We start from the raw sequence: 25406 nt of genomic DNA, 5'->3' as shown, positions 1-25406 counted from the left end.
CGCCATGTACAGAATATATGATAGTTCTTAATAGTCTCCAAACAATGTTTATTTTCCTTAAAATGTGTGTGTGTGTGTGTAATGGGTAGGTTTAGTGTGTGTGTGTGTGTGTGTGTGTGTGTGTGAGATGGGTAGGTTTAGCGGTCGGGTTAGTGTGTGTGTGTGTGTGTGTGATGGGTAGGTTTAGGGGTTGGGTTAGTGTGTGTGTGTGTGTGTGTGTGTGTGTGTGTGTGTGTGATGGGTAGGTTTAGGGGTCGGGTTAGTGTGTGTGTGTGTGTGATGGGTAGGTTTAGGGGTCGGGTTAGTGTGTGTGTGTGTGTGTGTGATGGGTAGGTTTAGGGGTCGGGTTAGTGTGTGTGTGTGTGATGGGTAGGTTTAGGGGTCAGGTTAGTGTGTGTGTGTGTGTGTGTGTGATGGGTAGGTTTAGGGGTCGGGTTAGTGTGTGTGTGTGTGTGTGTGTGATGGGTAGGTTTAGGGGTCAGGTTAGTGTGTGTGTGTGTGTGTGTGTGTGTGTGTGTGATGGGTAGGTTTAGGGGTCGGGTTAGTGTGTGTGTGTGTGTGTGTGTGTGTGTGTGATGGGTAGGTTTAGGGGTCAGGTTAGTGTGTGTGTGTGTGTGTGTGTGTGTGTGTGTCTGTGTGTGCATACATAGTTGACTTATAAAAAAGAAACCTTATATATATATATATGATTCTGGGAAGAAATGGCTTTTTTACTCCAAGAAAAAAACCCAAAACATTTCTAATGGATCCAGATAAATATGTTTAACATTTATTAAACATGTTTAATATTTATAAAACACTGAAAAGCAGCACATTGTAAAATAGTTTTCAGCCCTTTTCTACAATAGAAACAAAACACGTAAAAACATTGAATCAGAATCAAAACCACAGATTGTCAGAATCTCCAACATGAAAATCAAAACCACATAAACACCAAAATGTACTTCTCTAGCATTCAAACAATCCACAACCTGCTGATTTTAGTGTCGAGTATCACAGATGCAATAAATACATGAATACATAAGAACGAGCTCAATATACAGTATAAGGCTTCACTTCAAACTATTTCAAGAAAAGGGTTCAAACTAGATCAGCGTCGGCAGTGATTTGGTGTCGTCCGGCGGATCTGATAAAGATTTAAAGGGTTAAAAACAAATACAGCTCAACATCTCACTCTCATATAAATATAGATGAACCCAAATAAAAAAGCAGCACGGCAGATTCCTTCCTTCAAAAGTACAGAACATGCTTCATTTGATCTTAAAGGAACACGCCGACTTTTTGAGACTTTATCTTATTCACCGTATCCCCCAGAGTTAGATAAGTCCACACACACCATTCTCATCTCCGTGCGTGCCGTAACTCTGTCTGACGCACCCACCGCTAGCCTAGCTTAGCACAAAGACTGGAGGTAAATGGCTCCAGCTAGCATACTGCTCCCAATAAGTGACAAAATAACGCCAACATTTTCCTATTTACATGTTGTGATGTGTATAGTAACAGTGTGTACGAATAACAAGGTCACATGAGACACAGCCATCTTCTAACCGTATACACACTGGGAACTATATTCTCAGAAGGCGAAGCACTGCTACTTAGGCGGAGTGATTTACTCGCAGCGCCTGAGAAGTCCCGTGGTGAGGAGCAGAGAGTTCGCTCAGAGTTGGAGTACATCACAACATGTAAATAGGAAAATGTTGGCGTTATTTTGTCACTTATTGGGAGCAGTATGCTAGCTGGAGCCATTTACCTCCAGTCTTTGTGCTAAGCTAGGCTAGCGGTGGGTGCGTCAGACAGAGTTACGGCACGCACGGAGATGAGAAGGGTATGTGTGGACTTATCTAACTCTGGGGGATACGGTGAATAAGCTAAAGTCCCAAAAAGTCGGCGTGTTCCTTTAATGACACTCGCGTAATATTAAACAGTATATGTGCAATCGAGGTGAAAACTTCGATCCAGAGGGATTTGTTGGGAATGCATTAATTACACAGGTTTATATGTAAAACACAGACGTCATATATGATCATATAGTGCAATTGTCACGGATTTAGTCATTCATCCCTCTTAGTTAAGCGAACAGTTTCTCTGGTGGATGAAGCGGATCGTAATCAGAAGGTCAGTGAGATGTAAAGCACTCGGGATCAAATCTGCTTTGCAAAACCAAGATGGCCGATATGTATTACGATACTGATGACGTGCATAATTAAATACCTGACGTGCACAGAGACCTCACTCATATGATCTCCTGCTAGTCCGTCAGTGTTTGGTAAAGCTGTATATAATCGGCCCTTCATTGGTCCAGGGTCGTCCAGGTGTCGAGTGTCTTCATGTTCGGGGTACTTCGGCTCGGCTGAGGGCGAGGGCCAGTTCCAGGTCTTGCTGTTCCTGTAGTTGAAGTCTCCTCATGCGCTCCGCCTCCTCTCTCTGGCTCTCGCGTTTGGCCCACTCCAGCTGCTGGGTCTCACTTCCGAACTGAACCGGGAGACAAACGGCATTACAGAAGACACGGTTCATCACACAGGAGGACGCATCACTGTCGGGCTGGGCGACATATCTCATAATATACATATAGATTGACATTTTTTTTGTGTGTGTTTTAAAAGTGTGATTTTTAAAATAAAATAAAAAGTGCTGTAAAGTCGATTCAACATGTTTAGTCTAACAATAAAAAAAAAATACAGTTAAAACCTCTAGGTAAAATAATCAAGATGTGTTCACAAACTTAATAATAATACTGTGAGATTTAAAAAAAAGTTTATGCAGCATTTTTCTGATAATTGCGATTAAAAAAATGTCCAGAGTTGCTGTGCTTGTTTGTATGGCTGCACAATTTGGGGAAAATTGTGTTTATATATATATATATATATATATATATATATATAAAAAAATGATATATAAACACCATTTTCCATCATATTAATTATAAATTATATTTATAATTATATAAATATAAATATACAAATATTATATGCACGCTATTATAATTTATAATATAATATTATAATTTAAATATATATATATTGTATTTTAACATGAATTCTGCAAAATTACAATACTAATGTGGTCATATAGATTGACATTTTTCAGCACTTATGATCTCCTTTTTTTTTGCTTTTTTTAAAGCGTGATTTAAAATGTACTTTTTTTTTTGCTGCAAAGTCGATTCAACAGGTTTAATCTAACAAATAAAAAAAAAATAGTTAAAACCTCTAGGTAAAATAATCAAGATGTGTTCACAAAATAATAGTGCTGTGAGATTTAAAAAACAACAACTATTTTGCAGTATTTTTCTGATAAAAATTGCAATAGTGATTCAAAAAAAATTCCAGAGTTGCTATACTTGTTTGTATGGCTGCATATATATATAAAAAATTACAATACTAATATGGTCACACTTTAGATTAGGCTCCAATTCTCACTATTAACTATAACGTTTGCCTCAATAAACTCCTAATCACTGCTTATTAGGGTAGTTGTTGAGTTTAGGTACTGGGTTGGATTAAGAGATGTATAGTCATGCAGAATAAGGCATTAATATGTGCTTTATAAGTACTAATAAACAGCCAATATATGCAATGATATGCATGCTAATAAGCAACTAGTTAAGAATGGTTAAGGACTGGAATAGTTGAGAATTGGACCGTAAACTAAAGTGTTACCACTAATATTTAAAATATTAGGACATCGTTGGAATCACTTTCAGAACGATTTTTCCCAGCTGAAGAATATTGACAGCCAATCAGAATCCATCCTGCGTTTAAAAGCTTGTGCTCTTAAAGAGACAGACGACAAAACTGCAGCGTGCGCTTATAATTATTACTACTATCACTATTATTATAGTTTTCGTTCTTGTGTGAACGGGCCTTTACTCAGAAACCCGTAGCGCATATTTTTAATTAATTAAATTGGAGCCTTTTGCAATTTGCCAATATCACTTAAACATAATCGTGATGCCATTTTCATTTCGGATTAATTGTGCAGCCCGACTTAACAGCCAAAATAAAAGTGCATCGAAATTATTATAATATTCATGATTTTGCTTGATTTTATACCAGTCAGTAAAAGCATTATGAATATATTGTGACTATTCAATATATCGCCCAGTCCTCATATCAAATCACATTAAAAATCACTCATTTCAAATGCAATTTGCGCACAATTATGCATGATCCAATCCGTGATTTTATTCTTTTTAATTGGTCGAAAAGCAGCGTGAGGATCATGTGTTGTGATTAAAAACGAAACCAAAGCTGTGAAGACTTTGCCATCAAATGTAAGTTACCAGTGACCCGACACACAGCGAATGAAGTCAGATCCTCATGAACTCGTTTTGTTTATGAGACCCATTTCAAAATAACACAGAATACATATATTAGAGGGCCTAGAAGTATTAGGTCACTTAAATCAGACTTAAACTATTTGAATGTGCTTGCATTAGACTCAGAATATCAAATCAAGTGAACTACAAATCAAAAGTCACTTTATAACTAATAAGTTGTCAAAATCATTTGATGCAAAACAAAGTGAATTGACATTACATTTATTTTAGAGCTTAAAAAAGCACAAATAATACATCTAATGCAATGGCATTCAGACATTTTAAGTGCAATATCAGTGTCTAAATACTTCATGAAGGTGCTTTATATAAGAAAACAAAGTCTATACTTCTGTGTTTAAATGCCTTTACACGAACTGAACCATTTCTTCGGTCTTGTCTGGTCTTTTCTCACTGCGGTTGGTCAACTGGTCTTACATTTGCTGCCGATTGTTTTCTGGGGTTTCAGTGCGTGGTCTGATTTCTCAGGGTGATTTGTGAAGGGATTTGTGTGCACGCAGGGTGGAGTAGGTGTTTCATGGTTGACACAAACACATGCAGAGCGCTCAGATGTGGTCAGCAGACCTGCGTTTCACCTTACCTTCATGGTTTCAGTGCCTGGGAGAAAGACAAATTACACCACAGCTCTAAACAAGCATGGCAAACACAGCACAAAGCCTCATGCAACATGCAAAACTGCATCTGCACTGCATGGCACAGTACACACACACACACACAGCATCACAAGACAGCTCGCAGAGCAAAGATGTGGTTTCAGGTCAGTTGAGCCACTTGTGGCATCATGACCTGGATATGTGCACGACCTGGATTTGACCTGGACTATTATGCTTTTTCGAATATCATCTTTCATGCAGTGTGTAATAAAGCTGTTTGTGAAAGTGAAAGGTATGCAAAGGTTTAAAGATCAAAGTAAAGCTATTGTCTCCTAAAAGAAAGAATTGATTTTGAACTGCTGAAAGGAGTCGTCAGCACTCCTGTTACACACCTAATTAATGTAACAAATTAGCATAATTCCAGCCTATGATCTTCATGTCGTCTTTGCCCCGCCCTCAAACACTGTAGATGTATCTGAGACTGGAAGAGTTAGGTTCATGTGAATCCACTTGAGGACTCGCGGTGGACTTGATTCAGTAGAAGCGACGAGAAGGAACAGCTGAAATTCAGATATGCTAATAGGCGTTTTGTTTCTGACACGCGCTGTAAGCGGTCGACCAATCACAGCAGACTGGGCCGTGTGACCAATCAGAGCAGAGTAGACCAATCACAGCAGACTGGGCCATCTGACCAATCAGAGCAGAGTAGACCAATCACAGCAGACTGGGCCATCTGACCAATCAGCGCAGAGTAGACCAATCACAGCAGACTGGGCCATCTGACCAATCAGCGCAGAGTAGACCAATCACAGCAGACTGGGCCATCTGACCAATCAGCGCAGAGTAGACCAATCACAGCAGACTGGGCCATCTGACCAATCAGAGCAGAGTAGACCAATCACAGCAGACTGGGCCATCTGACCAATCAGAGCAGACTAGACTCACCGAACGGAGGAGTTTAGAGAGACTGAATCTTCGAACAAACCATTTTTTTAATCTTTTAGAAATGAGGTGATGAGCAATGTATATGATGAGATAATTAAAGTGTTTTTTGACCTTTGATGCATGTAATGTAGGAGACTCCAAAACAAAGTTATGAACATTTAAAATAGCATAATTCAAATTCATTCAACTGTTTAATCCTGATTTTGTCTATGAGGTTGTATGAAATAAATGTAGCAATCATTTTTAATTGTGACAAATATTCTTAACTCCATTGAAACTGCGTCATTTAAAAAGCATATAAATAATGTGCAAACTGAACGTAAAGTAACTGTGACACTGTGGTGAAACCAGCTGGCACTGCATGTCGGAAAACAGGAAGTGTTTTGGTAAACGCTTCTCACTTTTCTAGACCTCAGTGTCATTCCGAGGTCATATTATCATGAAGCTTTCGTAAGGTCACTTATACACACACAGTGTACTTCAGGAATATGAAAGGCCATTTAAAACCATTTTTATTTTTATCCGAGATTTTGGTGTCAAACATGCTAAAGTAGTTTTCATATATAGGTTTCTGAATCATTGAGTTGAAGAAAATAAGTTGTTGCAGAAACCAGTGAAAAGATAAAAAAATATATATATTTTCCTAGTTGAAAAAAAATCTACACATCATTAAAACAAAAAATATTTCTTTTAAAAAGAAAAATGTAATATGACTTGTAACAGAACGACTTATTTTTAGAGAATACATCTGGAATTAAATTAATTTTTATGCCATATTAGCAATTTTTGTTAAGGTTAGTGAGATTTATGGTTTAAACAATATTTGAGGTAAATCAGATAAACAAATTATCTTTAGCCTTGTTATGGATGAATATGATGTTATGTATGATTATGAAGGATGCTTGTTAAAACATTAAACACCTTATGTTTCCATCAAACCAGATTAGTGACTACAAATATAATTTGTATGGAAATTATAAAAAAATGTATCTCCTGAAACCAGGAATTACATCATTGGTCTCATAATTTTAATAGAAATATGCAAGCAAAACTGTTTTCTTCCACTATTTTGTCACAAAAAAATAAAAACATTACATTTTGGTGAACTAATGTTAAAAAGTCTAAAGGTCATAATTAATATTAGCAGAGTTGAAGAATGACCCGTGTGTGTTCATGAGTCCAGTACACTTGAAATCAAAGGTTTTGGATGAAAAAAAAACTGGTTCAAAACCTTCAACACCAGGTTTGTTCCACTACAGCACTTCCTCTTGTTGTTCCTGTTCAGCTGCATCATCAGTGTGCAGCAAAAAACTAGAGTAACCTAAAATAGAGATCAGTATTTGGTTTTAATGCCATTTCAAACATATTTTAAAAAGCTGGAGTTTAAAAGATGATTAATATCCGGTAATATTATCGATATTTGAGTGCACTGACCACATCTGATGAGAACAAAACTAAACTTGAGCTGGATAATGTCATTTTGAGCGTCACGATTCTGGATAAATAAAAATCACAATGTTTTTTTTTTTTTTTTAAATAGAGATCAGGATTCTCCCACGATTCTGAATAGACAAAACAGCTTTTAATTTACTAGAGATTCTGACTAAATATTAATTGCTGCAGTCCATTTAAAACATATTTAACTCATTTGAACTGAATGAATGATTCATTGACTCACTCAAAGACGTCACTCGTTTCATTACTGGACGAATCAGTGTTTTTGAGCAAATCTCTTGAATGAATGATTCAATGACTCACTTATAAAGACTTCACTTGTTTCATAACTGGACGAATCAGTGTTTTTGAACAAATCTCTTGAATTAATGATTCATTGACTCACTCATAAAGACGTCACTCGTTTCATTACTGGATGAATCAGTGTTTTTGAACAAATCTCTTGAATTAATGATTCAACGACTCACTCATAAAGACTTCACTTGTTTCATTACTGGATGAATCAGTGTTTTTGAACAAATCTCTTGAATTAATGATTCAACGACTCACTCATAAAGACGTCACTTGTTTCATTACTGGATGAATCAGTGTTTTTGAACAAATCTCTTGAATTAATGATTCATTGATTCACTCATAAAGACTTCACTCGTTTCATTACTGGATGAATCAGTGTTTTTGAACAAATCTCTTGAATGAATGATTCATTGACTCACTCATAAAGACGTCACTTGTTTCATTACTGGATGAATCAGTGTTTTTGAACAAATCTCTTGAATTAATGATTCAACGACTCACTCATAAAGACTTCACTTGTTTCATTACTGGATGAATCAATGTTTTTGAACAAATCTCTTGAATGAATGATTCAACGACTCACTCATAAAGACTTCACTTGTTTCATTACTGGATGAATCAATGTTTTTGAACAAATCTCTTGAATGAATGATTCAATGACTCACTCATAAAGACTTCACTTGTTTCATTACTGGATGAATCAGTGTTTTGAACAAATCTCTTGAATGAATGATTCATTGACTCACTCATAAAGACGTCACTCGTTTCATTACTGGACGAATCAGTGTTTTTGAACAAATCTCTTGAATGAATGATTCAATGACTCACTCATAAAGACTTCACTTGTTTCATTACTGGATGAATCAATGTTTTTGAACAAATCTCTTGAATGAATGATTCAACGATTCACTTATAAAGACTTCACTTGTTTCATTGGTGGATGAATCAATATTTTTGAACATATCTCTTGAATGAATGATTCAACGACTCACTCATAAAGACTTCACTTGTTTCATTACTGGATGAATCAATGTTTTTGAACAAATCTCTTGAATGAATGATTCAACGACTCACTCATAAAGACTTCACTTGTTTCATTACTGGATGAATCAGTGTTTTTGAATAAATCTCTTGAATGAATGATTCACTTCACCGTTTATTACTGCATTTTAAACAAAGTTTCATACTGTTTAAAGCGCTATATAAATTAAATGCACCATAAAAGTGTTCCTGCGAATTATATCCAAAGTATTCTGAAGACATTAAAGTTGTATGTATGGACTTTTTTTTTTTTGGTACGAACGAATACCTTTTGTGTTCCACAGAATAAAGAAAGTCATACAACACGAGGATGAATGAATATCAAAATGATGTGTAATTCGAGGCATGATTTTGGCATTAGCATGATGCAGACGGGCAAAACGGCAGCGGGGGAAAGTTGCAAAGCAGCAGTTGCAAATATCGGCATGAAGCGGATGCAAATACAACTACAAGCTGAACAGAAATGGGGTGCTAAAACGATGACAGCAGACAGAGAAACTAGCTAGATGGAGACGATTTAGACGGCATGATGCGGGACTTACAGCTCTAAAGTCTGTTACCCCTGTGGACGGGTTAACAGCAGACCGTAACGAAGAGGACGAGGGCACGGGTCCTCTGTTCATGTGTGTCTTTCGAACAGCCGGAGCACCAAACCCTTGACTATGAACCACTGAACCGCTATTCGTGACGGCCGAATTCTTCCCTGAAATAGTGTCAAAGAAAACAAAGATGACTCCCAAAACACCAACAGAACAGTTGAGGTACAGGATAGATCTGAAGAAAAATTACAAGAAATATTATTGAAAGTCCTGTAGAATTAGAGCTGCACGATTCTGGTTAAATTGAGAATCACTTTTTTTTTGTATCAAACAGAGATCACGATTCTGAACAGACAAATAAACAAAATAATGTAATTTACTAGAAGTTCGGACAATATGTTGATAGCTGCAGTCTATTTAAAGGGATTCTCCACTTTTTTTGGAAATAGGCTCATTTTACAACTCCCCCAGAGTTAAACAGTTGAGTTTTACCGGTTTCGAATCCATTCAGCCGAACTCCGGGTCTGGCGGTACCACTTTTAGCATAGCTTAGCATAGATCATTGAATCGGACAGGACCATTAGCATCTCTCTCAAAAAAATGACCAAAGAGTTTCGATATTTTTCCTATTTAAAACGTGACTCTTCTGTTGTTACATCGTGTACTAAGGCCGACGGAAAATGTAAAGTTGCGATTTTCTAGGCTGATATGGCTAGGAACTATACTCTCATTCCTGCGTAATAATCAAGAAACTTTACTGCCGTACCATGAGTGCAGCAGGCGTAATGATATGACGCAGCGCCTGAAAATAGGTCTAATAGGTTAGACAAACTTAGTCCCGGTCACGTTGGAAGTTACTGAGCTGGGGACTATTTTCAGGCACTGCGTCATATCATTACGCCTGCTGGACTCATGGTACGGCAGCAAAGTTTCTTGATTATTACGCAGGAATGAGAGTATAGTTCCTAGCCATATCAGCCTAGAAAATCGCAACTTTACATTTTCTGTCGGTCTTAGTACACGATGTAACTACAGAAGAGTCAAGTTTTAAATAGGAAAAATATCGAAACTCTTTGGTAATTTTTTTGAGAGAGATGCTAATGGTCCTGTCCGATTCAATGATCTATGCTAAGCTATGCTAAAAGTGGTACCGCCAGACCCGGAGATCGGCTGAATGGATTCGAATACGGTAAAACTCAACTGTTTAACTCTGGGGGAGTTGTAAAATGAGCATATTTCCCAAAAAAGTGGAGTATCCCTTTAAAACATTTAATTAATCTGAATGAATTATTTGAGGGAATGATTCAACGACTCTCTTATAAATACTTGTTTTATTACTGGATGAATCAGCATTTCTGAATGAATGATTCAACGAAAAATACATTTTTTAACAGTCACTCGTCGCCACCTACTGGTGTAACGATGTAATCGATATAATCTTTATTTGAAGCACAAAGTTACTTTCAAAAGGTGATTTGCTCTATTTTGATCGCTTCTGTAGACATCAGTGTTTATATCCGAACTCTAAATTTTTATCTCAGTACTTCTGTGATCATATGAAAATTTGTAACGCGGAAATAACGAAAATGTGTGGTTACAAAGACTGTTTCTGAAGCCGTTTCATAAATGATAAGCGGTAGCGCAAAAGCAGATTTGAATGTTGCGGTGTGATTTTGTCAAAGGTTTAATAGACACAGGAGAATCGTTGTCATTTAGAAAATTAGATCACAAAAGTGTTTGAATCGAGATCGCAATCTTTTAACGATTAATCGTGCAGCTCTATGTAGAATTGAGTCAAAAGCAGCTGAACTTTAGTTTTCTGATTACGTATTCAAGCAATGATTTGATCAAGCATTTATCAACATTTAATGTAATATAAGGACAAATAAGAGCGATGATTGGCAATTTATATGCAGTTGCTTTATTAAATTCCAGTTGCTTTCATCCCGATTGTGCAATGATTCTGGATGAATAAGACCTTCACAAACTGATTAAAAGGCTCAGGATGCAGGATACCCTTGATATGGTGAGAGAAAGTGACAGCAATCAAGAAACAGAAGAAAGCAAAATGTAAAAGTCAGTTGGAAAACAGTCAGGTGTGTGATTTACTTTCACATGAATTCAGCAGCTCCATTAGGCTCAAGCTAATATACATTAAAGTCCCCCTGTGGTGAAAATCAATGCGCTTTAAGACAAACCATGTGTAAACTCATAAGTCGACACCATTGCTGAGTATTTTCTCCTTATAACTGCAGTGAACCAAAGACAGTCTCAAAAACACGCTTTGAAATCGCTGGTGTTTCTGACGTCACAAACTACCTTGTAACCAATCAGATCAACGTGTGATCGTCAACGAGTGGATCTCTGAGCTGAGTGAGTGAGTGGAGGCGGGGCTCATTTGCATATTCATAGAACCGCGCATACTAAATGAGGCAAGGGTGCAGAGTTACATTCAATATTTTTTAAGGCATGAAGATTTTTTTTTTTCCAAGGAAAAAATGATTAAATATGTCATTTTGGTGATCAAAGATGAGTTTTAAGGAATACAATTATTGACGACAGGGGGACTTTATGCACACATCATATGCACAAATCCAAATAAAAAGTAAAATAAAAGTACATTACCCATGACATTAATTCATTTTGGTATAGCATGAAATGTAAATGTATAAATAAAAAATTTTCAGTGAGCTCATTGCAAAATGAGGCATCTTAAGTCAAAAAGTATATTTCAGTTTTTTCGTGTAGACGCATTTGTGATGCGTGCGTCGCACGATTTTTGTAACCGTTATGAGATAGCCTCAACTTTAGTTTAAAATAATACAAAGACATTTTTATCGGAAATAACTTCTGGAGAAAAATAGCCCAGACACTGGACAAAGACGAAACTTTCTAAAGTGCATGTGTCGACCAACCTGCATTCACACACGCTATCAGATCGAGTATACTTTGAAATACGCTAGCGTAAGTGTAAAAAAAACAAAGTATCCTTTGGGCTTTAGAAGTCGTTATAAAACTCCTGCCTATCTTTCGGAGCAGACGTCTAATTATCTTTGATTAAATGAGTGCTTTAGATCCACAGAGGCCTGTGAGTCCTGCAGTGACTTTTACATCAGGAGTGTAATTGAATAGATGTTAAAGGACCAAATTCACTAGCGGTGCACCACTGCCAAGGTTTCATTTCTTCAAACTATGAGCAATATTTACAAACCATTAAAAATAGCCAACAGCAACCACAACCCACTACAATAACCTACAAGATTTATGTGAGTTGCAGAAGTGTGCAAAGTGGTAGAAATGTGATTGAAGGGGAATCTCACAAAAACCTGTCAAGAGCAAGAAGCAAAAGAAAAAACTATATATACACACACATATATATATATATATATATATATATATATATATGCAATTAAAGTAATTACTGCAGTTATCCATATATAATGTTTGTGAGTAAACATCATACACAGATTGTTTAATTAAAAAAAACATGTTATTACTTTAATAAGGATCTAATGATAATCAAAATTAACAAATATATATATGGCCATTATTTAAATTTTACATTGTGACATTATGACAATTAAATGCATTTTATATTGTTTTATATTATAATTTATTATTTATGTAGTTTATATTGTTAAATAAAACATTTTATTACTTAAATAAGACTCTAAAGATAATCAAAATTAAGAGAAAAATAAATAAATAATTATATATAAATATATATGGCCATTATTTAATTTTACATTGTGACATTATGGCAATTAAATGCATTTTATATTGTATTATATACACATTTAAAAATGTAAAGTACTTGTGTGTTTTATGTCAATTTAAACTCTTTAAAAATCATGGTATTACAGTATTTTTAAGGGTTGAAATTATATATTACAGTAATGATGATCATTGCGAATATAATGACCAGAAATAAAATGTAAAGTTATATGTCAGTAATAAAACAGTGAGAGTTTAGGGGGGAAATGTATTTAATAGCTTAAATGTCTTCATGGCCCTAAAATGATTTGACTTTAAAATATATGAGTCAGGCATATTTTTGTGAGATTTACCTGAAAAATAGTGACATTTTTAAATGGTTTATAAAGGAATGATTGCAACATTTTACATACAAAAGCTCTAAATCTGCACTATTAATATTCTGAAAGTGTTCAACAGGATCATTCAAAGTGAAAATGCAAAAAAAAGTCTGAACTGAGAAGCTATAAAGAGTCATATAGAGTAGAAATGTTCTGTATTTGCAGTTCCAGTGGGGTGTGAGAACCTGGCATGAACATATTTAGCCAATCGTGGGAACATTGGTGCTCAGTTTAAGGGTGTGAACCGCGAACTTTAGAGGAACTCACTTCTCTACATCTCTCACACCACTACACAGGCTTCTTGTGCCATGGAGAGGAAGAGCTTTTTTCTTTCTTAACTCAGAGATAGTAGTGAAACTACCAGCGCCCCACCCTTGCCCTTTCTGTGCCTGTTATAGCAATAAACACACCACAGACAACACTAAACAATCCCCTGCATTAAACAAAAGAGAGAATTGGTGGTGTAAACACCTCGCTCTAAAGGTTATGCGTCGGAATATTCCTTGCTTAAAAGTGGTTAAGAGTGTAAACGTGTGTGTTGGTGTTAGAGGTGACTTCAGTGAGTTCATGTTCAAAACAAACAAAAACATTACTAGTGTATATGTAAACGCTATAATCGCCAAATCATATCTAACTTTATCTGCATGCATTCAGTACTACCACATTAAGTGATCTCTGATACTATCAGAGCACTATCTCTCAGCTTTTGGCTTTACTTTTAGTAACGCAAGCTCGATTTCACTCACAGCTGCATTCAGATTCAGAAATGTGTGCAATTCATATTTTCATTGCATCATTTTATTGGGATTCTTGGCCAGAATGCACTATAAAGTGACCAGATTTCATGCAAAATGCTGGTTAAATGATGATATTTTGCTCTTGAGCACTTGTGTACTTTAAAGCGCTTAAAACAGAAAACATCTGCAAAAATTATTCATCTCAAAAGACTCTTTTTTTTTTCTTTTTTTTTTGCACGATGCATAAAATTGACATAAAAACACTTTATAATAACGTACCATAAGTTACCATTAGTTAATGCTTCATAACCTAACATTAACTAACATTATATATCAAAGAGCAATACATTTGTTATCTTTGGTTAATAAAAAACACCTGTTAATTGTTAGTTCATGTCAGCTTAGTCCATTAAATAATATTAACAGATGCAACTTTTGATTTTAATAATGTTGAAATTGATTCATAAATGCTTTAGAAGTATTTTTAATTACTAGTTCATGTTAACTAATGTTATGAAATCTTATTGCAAGAGTGTTTCTGAAGCGTTACCGTTTGAAGAATCGTGGAACTTGTAGGATGAATCGCTTTGTTTTATTGTTGATGTGGGAGTTGCTTTGGATAAAAGCGTCTGCTAAATGGATAAAATGTACCCTACCCACCCCCACCCACTACACATCTAGTCATGGTAGAGGCCAGGTAACCACTACACCACTGATTACGCTGCAGGAAACAGTGATTTACAGCGAGGACAGACGTTGATGATGCGATTCCTAGAGCGACGCATGAAGACGAACGGATGATTTGATGATTCTACAATTAAAATGCACATTCCGAACTTAAATGGTTGTAATTCAAGAATGCTTTGAGATATAAATGTAAGATTGGTCTTGTTTTAAAGAAGACATTTGGCAGATTTGTGAAATTAAGAAAGTGAAAGAGAAAAAAAAAAGTTATAGAAGTTTGAGTTTATGGAAATGTACTATGTAAAAATTTTATTATTCATATTTTATATAAAATATATTTTCAAAACATGTTGGAAAAATCAAAGGCAAAAATCTGAACAAGTTGTATTTCAAATTATTGGTTGATATCTCAAAAAATTTGCTTTCAGTGAGATTTTGTTTGGGCGCAGAACCAAAATTTTTCACTAGGTGAAATGGCGCCTCCATTTCCGTATGTGGTTTGAGTGATCTGAATCATTATTTCCACAATTTTCATACAATTTATGAAATAGACATCCTATTCAGACGTAGTATGGGAAGTTTGGAAGATTTTGATATGAGTTCAACCTCTAATAAACACATAAAAAGAACATGTATGTGCGTTAAATCTCGCTGCCACATCACAAACAGGGTATTCTTTTTTCCACAAAATATTATTTTTTCTTTATATTTAAAAAAAATGTCAGACCTTTTTTTCAAAAAAAAAAAAAAATTGGATGGATGTTATCTTTTGAACTCTTGGCATGAAAACAAACTGAGGTTTCTACCATTCTTTCATGATTTTTCATGTTCATCGCTATTTCAAAATAAAGGTCTGAACAAGGCTTAGGAGTGTGAAAATATTCTTGTTGCAAATTGATAAATTACGACTCCTCTGTAATTTATTTTAAAAATCAGTCACCAAATATGAAAACTAGAGATCGTAAGCTTTCAAATGATATATAGTTTGTCAAGATTACTGTTTTGAATATGTAATGGCTGTGGGCCGGTGACACTTAAGAGTTTAAAAGGACTACACACACACACACACACTCTCTCATGTGAACATATGTACGTGTGAAAACAGACTTTCTCACGAACGCACACACAAACACTCTCTTCTGGGAAACACTCAATCATATGCTCTATTATCAGTGTACATGCTGTCATTGTTTACTCACCCTTCTGTCATTCTAATCCTGCGTATTATTACACTAATGTTCAAAGGTTTGTGGTCAGTAAGATTTGTTTAAATGTTTTTGAAAGTCTCTTATGCTCACCAAGGCTGTATTTATTAATAACACACACAAACAAACAAACAAACTCACGCACACTCACCCACTCACTCACTCACCCACCCATACTCACTCATGCACACTCACCCACCCACTCACTCATCTACACACACTCACCCACACACACACACACACACACTCACTCTCTCACTCACTCACTCACTCATACTCACTCACCCATACTCACCCATACACACTCACCCACTCACTCTCACTCACCCATTCACTCTCACTCATACACACTCACCCACACACTCACCCATACTCACACACACTCACCCATTCATTCATCCACACACACTCACCCACACACACACACACACACACACACACTCACCCATTCACTCTCACTCACCCATTCACCCATACACACTCACCCATACACACTCACCCACACTCACTCACTCACCCACACTCACTCTCTCACCCATTCACCCATACACACTCACCCGCACACACTCACCCACACTCACTCACCCATTCACCCACACACACTCACTCACACTCACTCACCCATACTCACTCACCCATACTCACCCACCCATACTCACCCACCCATACTCACTCATACACACTCACCCGTTCACTCTCACTCACTCATACACACTCACCCATTCACTCTCACTCACACTCACTCACTCACTCATACACACTCAACCATTCACTCTCTCACCCATACTCACTCACACACACTCACCCATTCACTCTCTCACCCATTCACTCTCTCACCCATTCACTCTCTCACCCATTCACTCTCTCACCCATTCACTCTCTCACCCATTCACTCTCTCACCCATTCACCCATACTCACTCATACACACTCACCCATTCACTCTCTCTCACTCACTCACTCATACACACTCAACCATTCACTCTCACACACTCACCCATTCACTCTCTCACCCATTCACTCTATCACCCATTCACTCTCTCACCCTCTCACCCACTCACTCACTCACTCACCCACTCACCCATTCACTCACCCACACACACTCACCCATTCACTCTCTCACCCATACACTATCTCACCCATTCACTCTCTCACCCATTCACTCTCACCCTCTCACCCACTCACCCATTCACCCTCTCACCCATTCACTCAGTCACTCACTCACTCAAATGTGTCCTTGCTGAATAAAAGCATCAAATTATTTTAGAAAAAAATCTTAACCCCAAACTTTTGAACGGTGGTGTATATGCTTTCACTGTGTGCAAAAGAGCAGCGTGAACATTCTGCCAAACATCTTTTGTTTTCCACAGAGGAAAGAAAGTCATACAGGTTTGAATCCAACATGAGGGAGAGTAAATATTCATTTTTGGGAGAAATATTCCCTCATGTAGACAAATAAACCTGCAGTCGTCCGTTCTTTGACTGCATGACGCTGCATTTGCTTATTTTCTCATGCTAAGACGACTCTTATCTTTCCTGTCACAGCTGTCCTATGATGAGCTCACAACTCACCGATGCGTTTCGATATCGCCAAAATGGAGAAGTGTTTGACTTTCCATTATCAGACTCACAGTGCATGATCTGTCATATTATTGAGTTTGTCGTCGTGTTATGAAATTTAATGTGGGTTGTGAAATGCGGTACTGGTCTGAAGATGTTTACAATTAAAACTTGAATTATTACTTATAAGAAAACTCGGTAACACTTTATTTTACAGTGTCCTTGTTACATATATTACATGTACTTACCATAGTAATAACAGTAAATTATGCATAATTACATGCAACTAACCCTCAACCAAACCCTAATCCTACCCTAACCCTATAGTAAGTACATGTACTTAATTAATATTACTCAGTACTTAAATATATAATTACACTGTAACAATGACACCTTAAAATAAAGTGTAACCGATATGTTCAATATAAACAGATCATAATTCTATCATTCAGTTTGTAAAACAAGCACAAATTGTGTACAATCATGCACTTAATGGAAGCAAGTCTATAATGGGGCATTAAACTGGAATCTGAAAGTGTCGCTAATGGACTTTGTATGAGTTAACTAGTAGTTAGACCAGAGAGATAAAATCTATAATCAGTTTTGCATAAAGTTATATTCAGTAACTCCTGTCAGGACTATTAAACTCAATTGGTACGTGGCAAGATTAGCAGAAACGTTTGTGACGCAACTATTCATAATGTCGTTTACCAGCGTTGTTACTGTTAACTGAAACTATTAAAAAATTGTTTTTGGTAATTTAAATAAAGCAAAACATTAGATAAAAAAAAATTAACTTTAAACGTTTAAGCTGAAGTACTAAAGTGACTAGAATGCTGAAATAAAAATTAAAGATATACAATAATATTTCAAACAAAACCCCCTAAAAACTAATAAAAATGACAATTCGCATGACAAAAAATGCTAAAACTTTAACAAATGAAAATGAAAATATACAAATAAAAGCTAATTAAAGATATGAATAAATACTACAATGAATGTACATTTCCTGAAGAAAATGTGAGTGGCAAAACTCGATTTACCACATTATAACATGATTAACCATGTTTCTACGATGATTTACTACAATTTACCACATTCTAGCATGATTTACTATGATTAGTATGTTGTTAGAATGATGCTAGCATGATTAGCATGTTGGTAGCACATTGCTAACACTTTTATAAAAAGATGCTAGCATGATGAGCATTTTGCTAGCATGTTTTTAGCTAGATGAGAACATGATTAACATGTTGCAAGCATGTTTTTAGCAAGATGCTAGCATGATTAGCATGTTTATATAAATAATAGCAAAATATATTTTTTTAGGAAGAATTAATAGAAGAATTTTACAAACATATTTGTGTTTTAAAAATGAGGGACAAGTTAAAGTTATTTTTTGTGCGTTCATTTTACATTGGATTTAACCTGGAATGCTCCCGATGTTTCGGTCTGGTTATAGCTTTGCTACAGTATTAAAACTGTCTGACATTTCTTCTCTATCTAGAAATAATAATAATAATAAATCAAGCATAAATCATAGCATCCAAAACTCATTCTAATGAGCTCATTAAATATAAAGATTTTCCTCTAGATATTACAGTTAGTTAACGTGCTGCACACAACAAGCCCTTTATATTATAATAAAATTACAATACCAGATAAAAATCTCATTCTTTTTTCACCGCATAATAAAAACAAGATGATAAACGCATGATAAATGCATTTTTCGTATAATTAAAACTCACACTCACACACTCTCTCATGCTTATCAGATGAACTAGGTAATTAAATCACTAAATCACGAACACACATTCGTGTCGGCGGGGGTTTCCTCACCATAAGGAGGCGGCGCTGGTCTTTGTGGTCCGGGTTTTTTCGGAGGGGGGAGCGGGTACGTCGGCTTTCGGCTCATCGGCTCTGAGGTCGAACTCTGGGAACGTACACAAATCACAACACAGAGTTGATAAACACACGCACACACACACACACACAAATTAAATGCTGCCTATATTTTCTAGTATGTAAAACCGTAAGCAGCATTGGACCCCTTTTCACATTTCCAGGTTTCTCGAAATAAGCCCTATTCGGACGGGACTATAGTGTAACATGGAGAGGTGGGGTAAAGTAATAATCACCAGAGCTTCTCTGTGACTTTAGTCCCGTCTGAATGTGCATCTCAGTGATCATCACGGACAATGTCAGTAAAGATTATGGCGACTTTTACCTTCAGTAAAAAGGTCCGGAAAAATGACCTCAGGTGATGCTAATCCCGTGCGAATAGACCCGCTGTAAATATGTACGCAAATATTTCATAATTTCCTGCTTAAAAGTAGTTTTCCACAGTTTTTCCAAGTATGGAGACGCTTGAAAAAGTGTTCAGTTGCGTTCTAGGCGCTGGGACGAGTCTGTGGCAAAACTCAAGTGTTTTACACACACCATTCAGATCAGAGAGAAGATCGACAGCACTTGTTAGAGGCACGAAACATCTTTTAGCGTTAGATAAGTGCCTATTACCAACACAATCCAATCTCAAGTTAATTAATACATCGTTCGACCGGACATAACCGTTTTATATATATATATATAAATATAGGTTATATGTGTTTGCACACGTGATATCAGGGTAATACGCACATGACGACAGGAGTGACGGCGATGCGCAAATCGAGTGACTCTCCCACTTCTGCTAGTTTTACTGAGATCTCTAATCCCGTGCGAATTGGCCTTTAATATTACAGACGTCCTGTGGTAAAATTACATCACTCCATCTACCCTTATGAAGTTAATCCCGTCCGAAGAGGGCTATAGTAAGGTAAACTTGTATGGTGGTGAATGGACACTACGACAAATTAAATTTTTATGTTCCTGTTTGCAAAAAAAAATTAAATTAAAAATAAATCCACAATAGTGTTTCTATGACGTTACAAAAGAGGAAAAAAATATTGAGATTGATTACATTGGTCAGAAGAGAGAAAGAGGTCAAATTTGCCGTCACTTCCTCGGCCGTTGTAACGGAAACACTCACACAGCAGCGTTAGCTAGTTTTTTTTTTTATTTGATACCACAAAGTTTAGTGTTATACTGCACATAAGTGACCCTATTATGCTTTTTAGGATATTTACCTTACATTTGGTGTTTATATAGCTGTATAGTGACTGTAATAAAGCTGTTTGTGAGTGTATAAGTTCGGCAGAGTTTCAAAGATCAAAGTGCAGAACAATTGAGTTTTTGTCTCCCGACCAATCACAGCAGACTGAGCCATCTGACTAATCAGAGCAGAGTAGACCAATCAGAGCAGACTGGGCCATCTGACCAATCAGAGCAGAGTAGACCAATCACAACAGACTGGGCCACCTGACCAATCAGAGCAGAGTAGACCAATCACAACAGACTGGGCCATCTGACTAATCAGAGCAGAGTAGACCAATCACAACAGACTGGGCCATCTGACTAATCAGAGCAGAGTAGACCAATCACAACAGACTGGGCCATCTGACTAATCAGAGCAGAGTAGACCAATCACAACAGACTGGGCCATCTGACTAATCAGAGCAGAGTAGACCAATCACAACAGACTGGGCCATCTGACCAATCAGAGCAGAGTAGGCTAGTAGAAAGGCGGGGTTTAGAGAGACCGAATCTTTTATCAAACCGTTTCAGACACTGTGAGAAAAGAGCTAATGCTGCAATGTATATTATGAGAAAATTAAAGTGTTTTTTGACCTTGGATGCATGTAAAGTTGTTGTAGGAGACTCCAAAACAAATTAAGGAGCCTTGAAAATAGCATAATAGGGGCACTTTAAAAATGAATATATATATATATATATATATAGAGAGAGAGAGAGAGAGAGAGAGAGAATGTAATTTATATTAATAACTATGGATATGTGTCATCACAAGTCTGTGAAAAGGGTCCATGAACACTTCAAACTGTTAAAGTGACATCTATACTGGAAAAGAATGTTTATTTAGCATGTTTAAGGCACTTTTGTCAAAAATGGTGTGCATTGCATTGTGGGATACACTAATCGAATGCAGTATGCTCTGGTTGTCTCCAGCACATTTTGATACATTTTACAGATATTCCACGAATTTAAACTTTACAATACTGCTCATAGTATGCATAATTCCTACTATAAAACATGCAGTATGCCATTTTCCTTTAACAAACACAACTTCAATTTCCCAAATTCAGTGTAAACTCATCGACTTTACATCGATCTGAATGAACTATTGTAGATTTCTCTTGTTTTGAAAATCTCCTGAACATACCTTTGACATTTGAGAAAAATCAGCAAAACCACCTTTCCCTCCAAACGAGTCGCTACTGAACGGGTCTGACGCAGCAAACGGATCTGTTTATGAAAGAGAGAAAGCACAAGCACATTTTATGAATTTGATGGAAACATCTGACCGTAATAACCGGCGACGTTTCAACCCACTGCAAAAACTCAGCTCTGTCTTTAACTGAAGAGATCGGGGAACAACACAGGTGCTATTTTTAAGAGAGCGGCTTGTATGTGGCCAGTGTTTCTCTTTTTCCATGACTTTTTAGCTCCTGAAAAGTGCGCATTTTGTTTTCCATCTGCAGCGTGACGTATGTTTCTGATTAACTAATGACGACGTTATGAAGGGTTACTGTGCACGAAAGAGCCATTCCTACTTTGCAGTGCACAGGGGCCGGTTTCACAAAGCTATTTTAGACCGGTCTATAGTGTCAGACAAGTCTAAAATTCACTCATAGACTAGTCTAATGCAAGTTAGACTGTTTCACAAAAATAAAGACTGACTTAATTTAGACCAAAAAAATTAGACACCTTGGGCCAGTTGCACCAACACCTTGTTGTAAGTTACAACTTAGCCTAGTTTTGACTTAAATGGACACTAAGTTACGACTTACGCACTTCTAAATATTTTTGCGTTGCACCATTAAAGTTAGTTGAAGCGTAACTCTAAGTATAAACTAAATATTTACGGCAGCCTCCGATCAGGAGTAGCGGTTGGAATAAAATATCTGACCTGCATCAATAAGCTCTTCTTTTACCTGACAGTCTTCAATTCTTTAGACATATATGATAATGCTGACATTTACACTCGCTTACATTTTAAGAGAGAGAACATTATGTGAAAAGATTACTTTGTTAGCGTCTCTTTAAAGGGATACTCCGCTTTTTTTGGAAATAGGCTCATTTTACACCTCCCCCAGAGTTAAACAGTTGAGTTTTACCGTTTTCGAATCCATTCAGCCGATCTCCGGGTCTGGCGGTACCACTTTTTAGCATAGCTTAGCATAGATCATTGAATCGGACAGGACCATTAGCATCTCTCTCAAAAAAATTATCACAGAGTTTCGATATTTTAGGCGTAATGATATGACACAGCGCCTGAAAATAGTCGACCCTATAGTCTACCGAGCTGGGGACTATTTTCAGGCGCTGCGTCATATCATTACGCCTGCTGCACTCATGGTACGGCAGAAAAGTTTCTTGATTATTACGCAGGAATGAGAGTATAGTTCCTACCCATATCAGCCTAGAAAATCCCAACTTTTCATTTTCCGTCGGTCTTAGTACATGATGTAACTACAGAAGAGTCAAGTTTTAAATAGGAAAAATATCGAAACTCTTTGGTCATTTTTTTGAGAGAGATGCTAATGGTCCTGTCCGATTCAATGATCTATGCTAAGCTATGCTAAAAGTGGTACCGCCAGACCCGGAGATCGGCTGAATGGATTCGAAAACGGTGAAACTCAAATGTTTAACTCTGGGGGAGTTGTAAAATGAGCCTATTTCCAAAATAAGTGGAGTATCCCTTTAACACGAACCTGTCCTGAACAGCCCGCCGCTGCGTGCATCGGTCCATGTTGTGCATGTCAAATATCAGTCATAATCAATAAACGTAATTTCTTATGTTTTTTGTATCAATATTTATTTATTGATCCTTATTAATTTCATTTCAAATACAGTTTTTCTGAATGTTATTTACATATAAAAACACTTATGTTATTTATGATCAAGTAGGCTATCGTATTTAATGGAAACATATTTTTACCGTTAGTAATGTGAGGCAAAAAGTTAGAATGAAGGATAAACTGAAATTCACGGCATTTCAACACAACTTTTGCTCACGTATTTGAAGGCTGCTATTGGATCATCGAGGCGAAACGTCATATTATGCGACTACGCATTACTTTACGGAGAGCTTACGACCTACTAGCAACGTTCTGCCTTACGTACAAATGGTGCAACGGCATAAAGTACAGAGTTAGTTAGTGTGAGCTACTAAGCCTCTAGTGTGGACTTTACGTTCCAATTTAAGAAAGAACTTACGAACGGCTGGTGCAACCCTACCCTTACCCCCAGGCTAACTTAGGTCTAAGACTCTCTGTTACCTTGGCAACCAGCAGTAACAATCGGTTACATTACAAACAGCCGAAAGAAAAGGGAAAATGGCTCATAATTTAAACATTTCTTCTTGTTACTACATTCTCCGCTAAATTTCCCAAGTAAAATGTCCTTGTAACTGTTACACTCCTCCAACAAACACATATTTTCCGCTGGGGTAAACTGCACTGAGCGGTTGAACGCGCTAACTCGATCCGCCATGTTTTTTTGTAAAAAAAAAAAAAAAAAGTGTCTTATTTTACCCAGAATGCACTGCAGTGTAGTCCTACTTAAGTTAGTCAAGAGTCTTAAGTGCTTTGTGCAACGGTCTGATTTAGATGTCTATCTGAAGTCTGACTATCTACTATATCTAAGCCATAGTCAGAGTCTATCTTTGTGAAACCGGCCCCTGGTCTTAATATAGCGAATTAAAACAAATTACAATCACGAGCGACACTTTTATAGAAATATTGAAGCGTTCCGCATATTTCTTCATTTGTTTCTTTTCACTTTCCATGTTTTCTTGGAAATACTGTTCATGACATCATCCTCTAGTAGGAAGTGACATCATTTTAGAGGGAAAACAACATCACAAACAACAGTACTGTCAACAGATCTGATGAATTATGGCATGTTGTTTTGTTTTGTTTGCTGACTTGTGTCTCTAAATGTTATTTCAAGCCTGTTTATTTTCATCCGATATTCTAGAGATTACTCTAAAGTTTCAAAATATATATATCTTTTAATGCTCATGTTCACCAAGACTGCATTTGTTAGATCAAAAATACAGTAAAAACCGTAATACTGTGAAATTTAATTACAAAAGCATCATTACTCCAGTCTTCAGTGTCACATAATCCTTCAGAAATCATTCTAATTTGTTGATTTGCTGCTCAAGAAACTTTTCTTATTATCAAATGATGAAAACACAGAGTTAATAAAAACCTTTAATAAATAAAAAAGCATTTTAATAAAGCACTTATCTGAAATACAAATCTTTTGTAACATCATAAACGTCTTTACTGTCACTTTAATGCATTTGTTTCTTCCTAAAATTAAAACGCGAGCTTATTCATTTTCTAAAAGCTACAGAGTTCAAAAGGTTCATTACAGGAATGACCCAAATATGAACACAAACAAGACTCGTGTTATGGAAGAACGAAAAAAGACAAGCTATTGTACGTCGGCCTGTTTGCTGTGAGAAAGCTGAGCTAGTAAAAACACATGCGAGTTTCCTGCATGCATCTGTAAGTGTGAGACCACTAACAGCTCAGAACACACTCTTCTTGTGTTCCCGTAAAAAGAGTTATTTCAGGAGCACGTCAGTCCGCTTGTTTCCCATAAATTAACCCCGCTTCCTCCGACGGGACGCGCAGAAAGAGTTTACCTGTTCACCATGTGAGCTGAGGTGGAACGTGAGGAAAACAAGACCGGGATGGGGGGGAGAGGAGAGAGAGAGAGTGAGAGAGAGAGAGAGAGAGAGGGAGAGGAGAGGGAGAGGGAGAGGGAAAGGGAGAGAGAGAGGGAGAGAGAGAGAG

At 36.8% G+C, this 25406-nt stretch overlaps 2 protein-coding genes across 3 annotated transcripts in view; one reads left to right on the top strand and one right to left on the bottom strand.

Moving 5' to 3' along the window:
* LOC311292270 (lipoprotein lipase) overlaps positions 1-25406 on the top strand; it is a 632457-nt gene that overhangs the window by 166118 nt on the left and 440933 nt on the right. The window lies entirely within an intron of this gene.
* eps15l1b (epidermal growth factor receptor pathway substrate 15-like 1b) overlaps positions 1912-25406 on the bottom strand; it is a 59571-nt gene continuing 36076 nt past the window's right edge. The window contains exons 21-24 of one of the 2 annotated variants that reach the window (XM_084411894.1): positions 21758-21840; positions 19321-19414; positions 9207-9367; positions 1912-2472 (exon numbers count right to left, since the gene is read on the bottom strand). In XM_084411894.1, coding sequence (XP_084268020.1) covers positions 2326-2472; positions 9207-9367; positions 19321-19414; positions 21758-21840 — 485 coding nt within the window. In that variant the 3' untranslated portion in view covers positions 1912-2325. The remainder of the gene's footprint in view (positions 2473-9206; positions 9368-19320; positions 19415-21757; positions 21841-25406) is intronic. The other variant, XM_084411895.1, reaches the window with a different exon arrangement.

This window comes from Rutilus rutilus, assembly GCF_951802725.1.
Source record: "Rutilus rutilus genome assembly, chromosome: 6".
Lineage (NCBI taxonomy): Eukaryota > Metazoa > Chordata > Actinopteri > Cypriniformes > Leuciscidae > Rutilus > Rutilus rutilus.
Note: the sequence above shows the minus strand (reverse complement) of the source record. Positions and strands in the feature narration are given on the sequence as shown.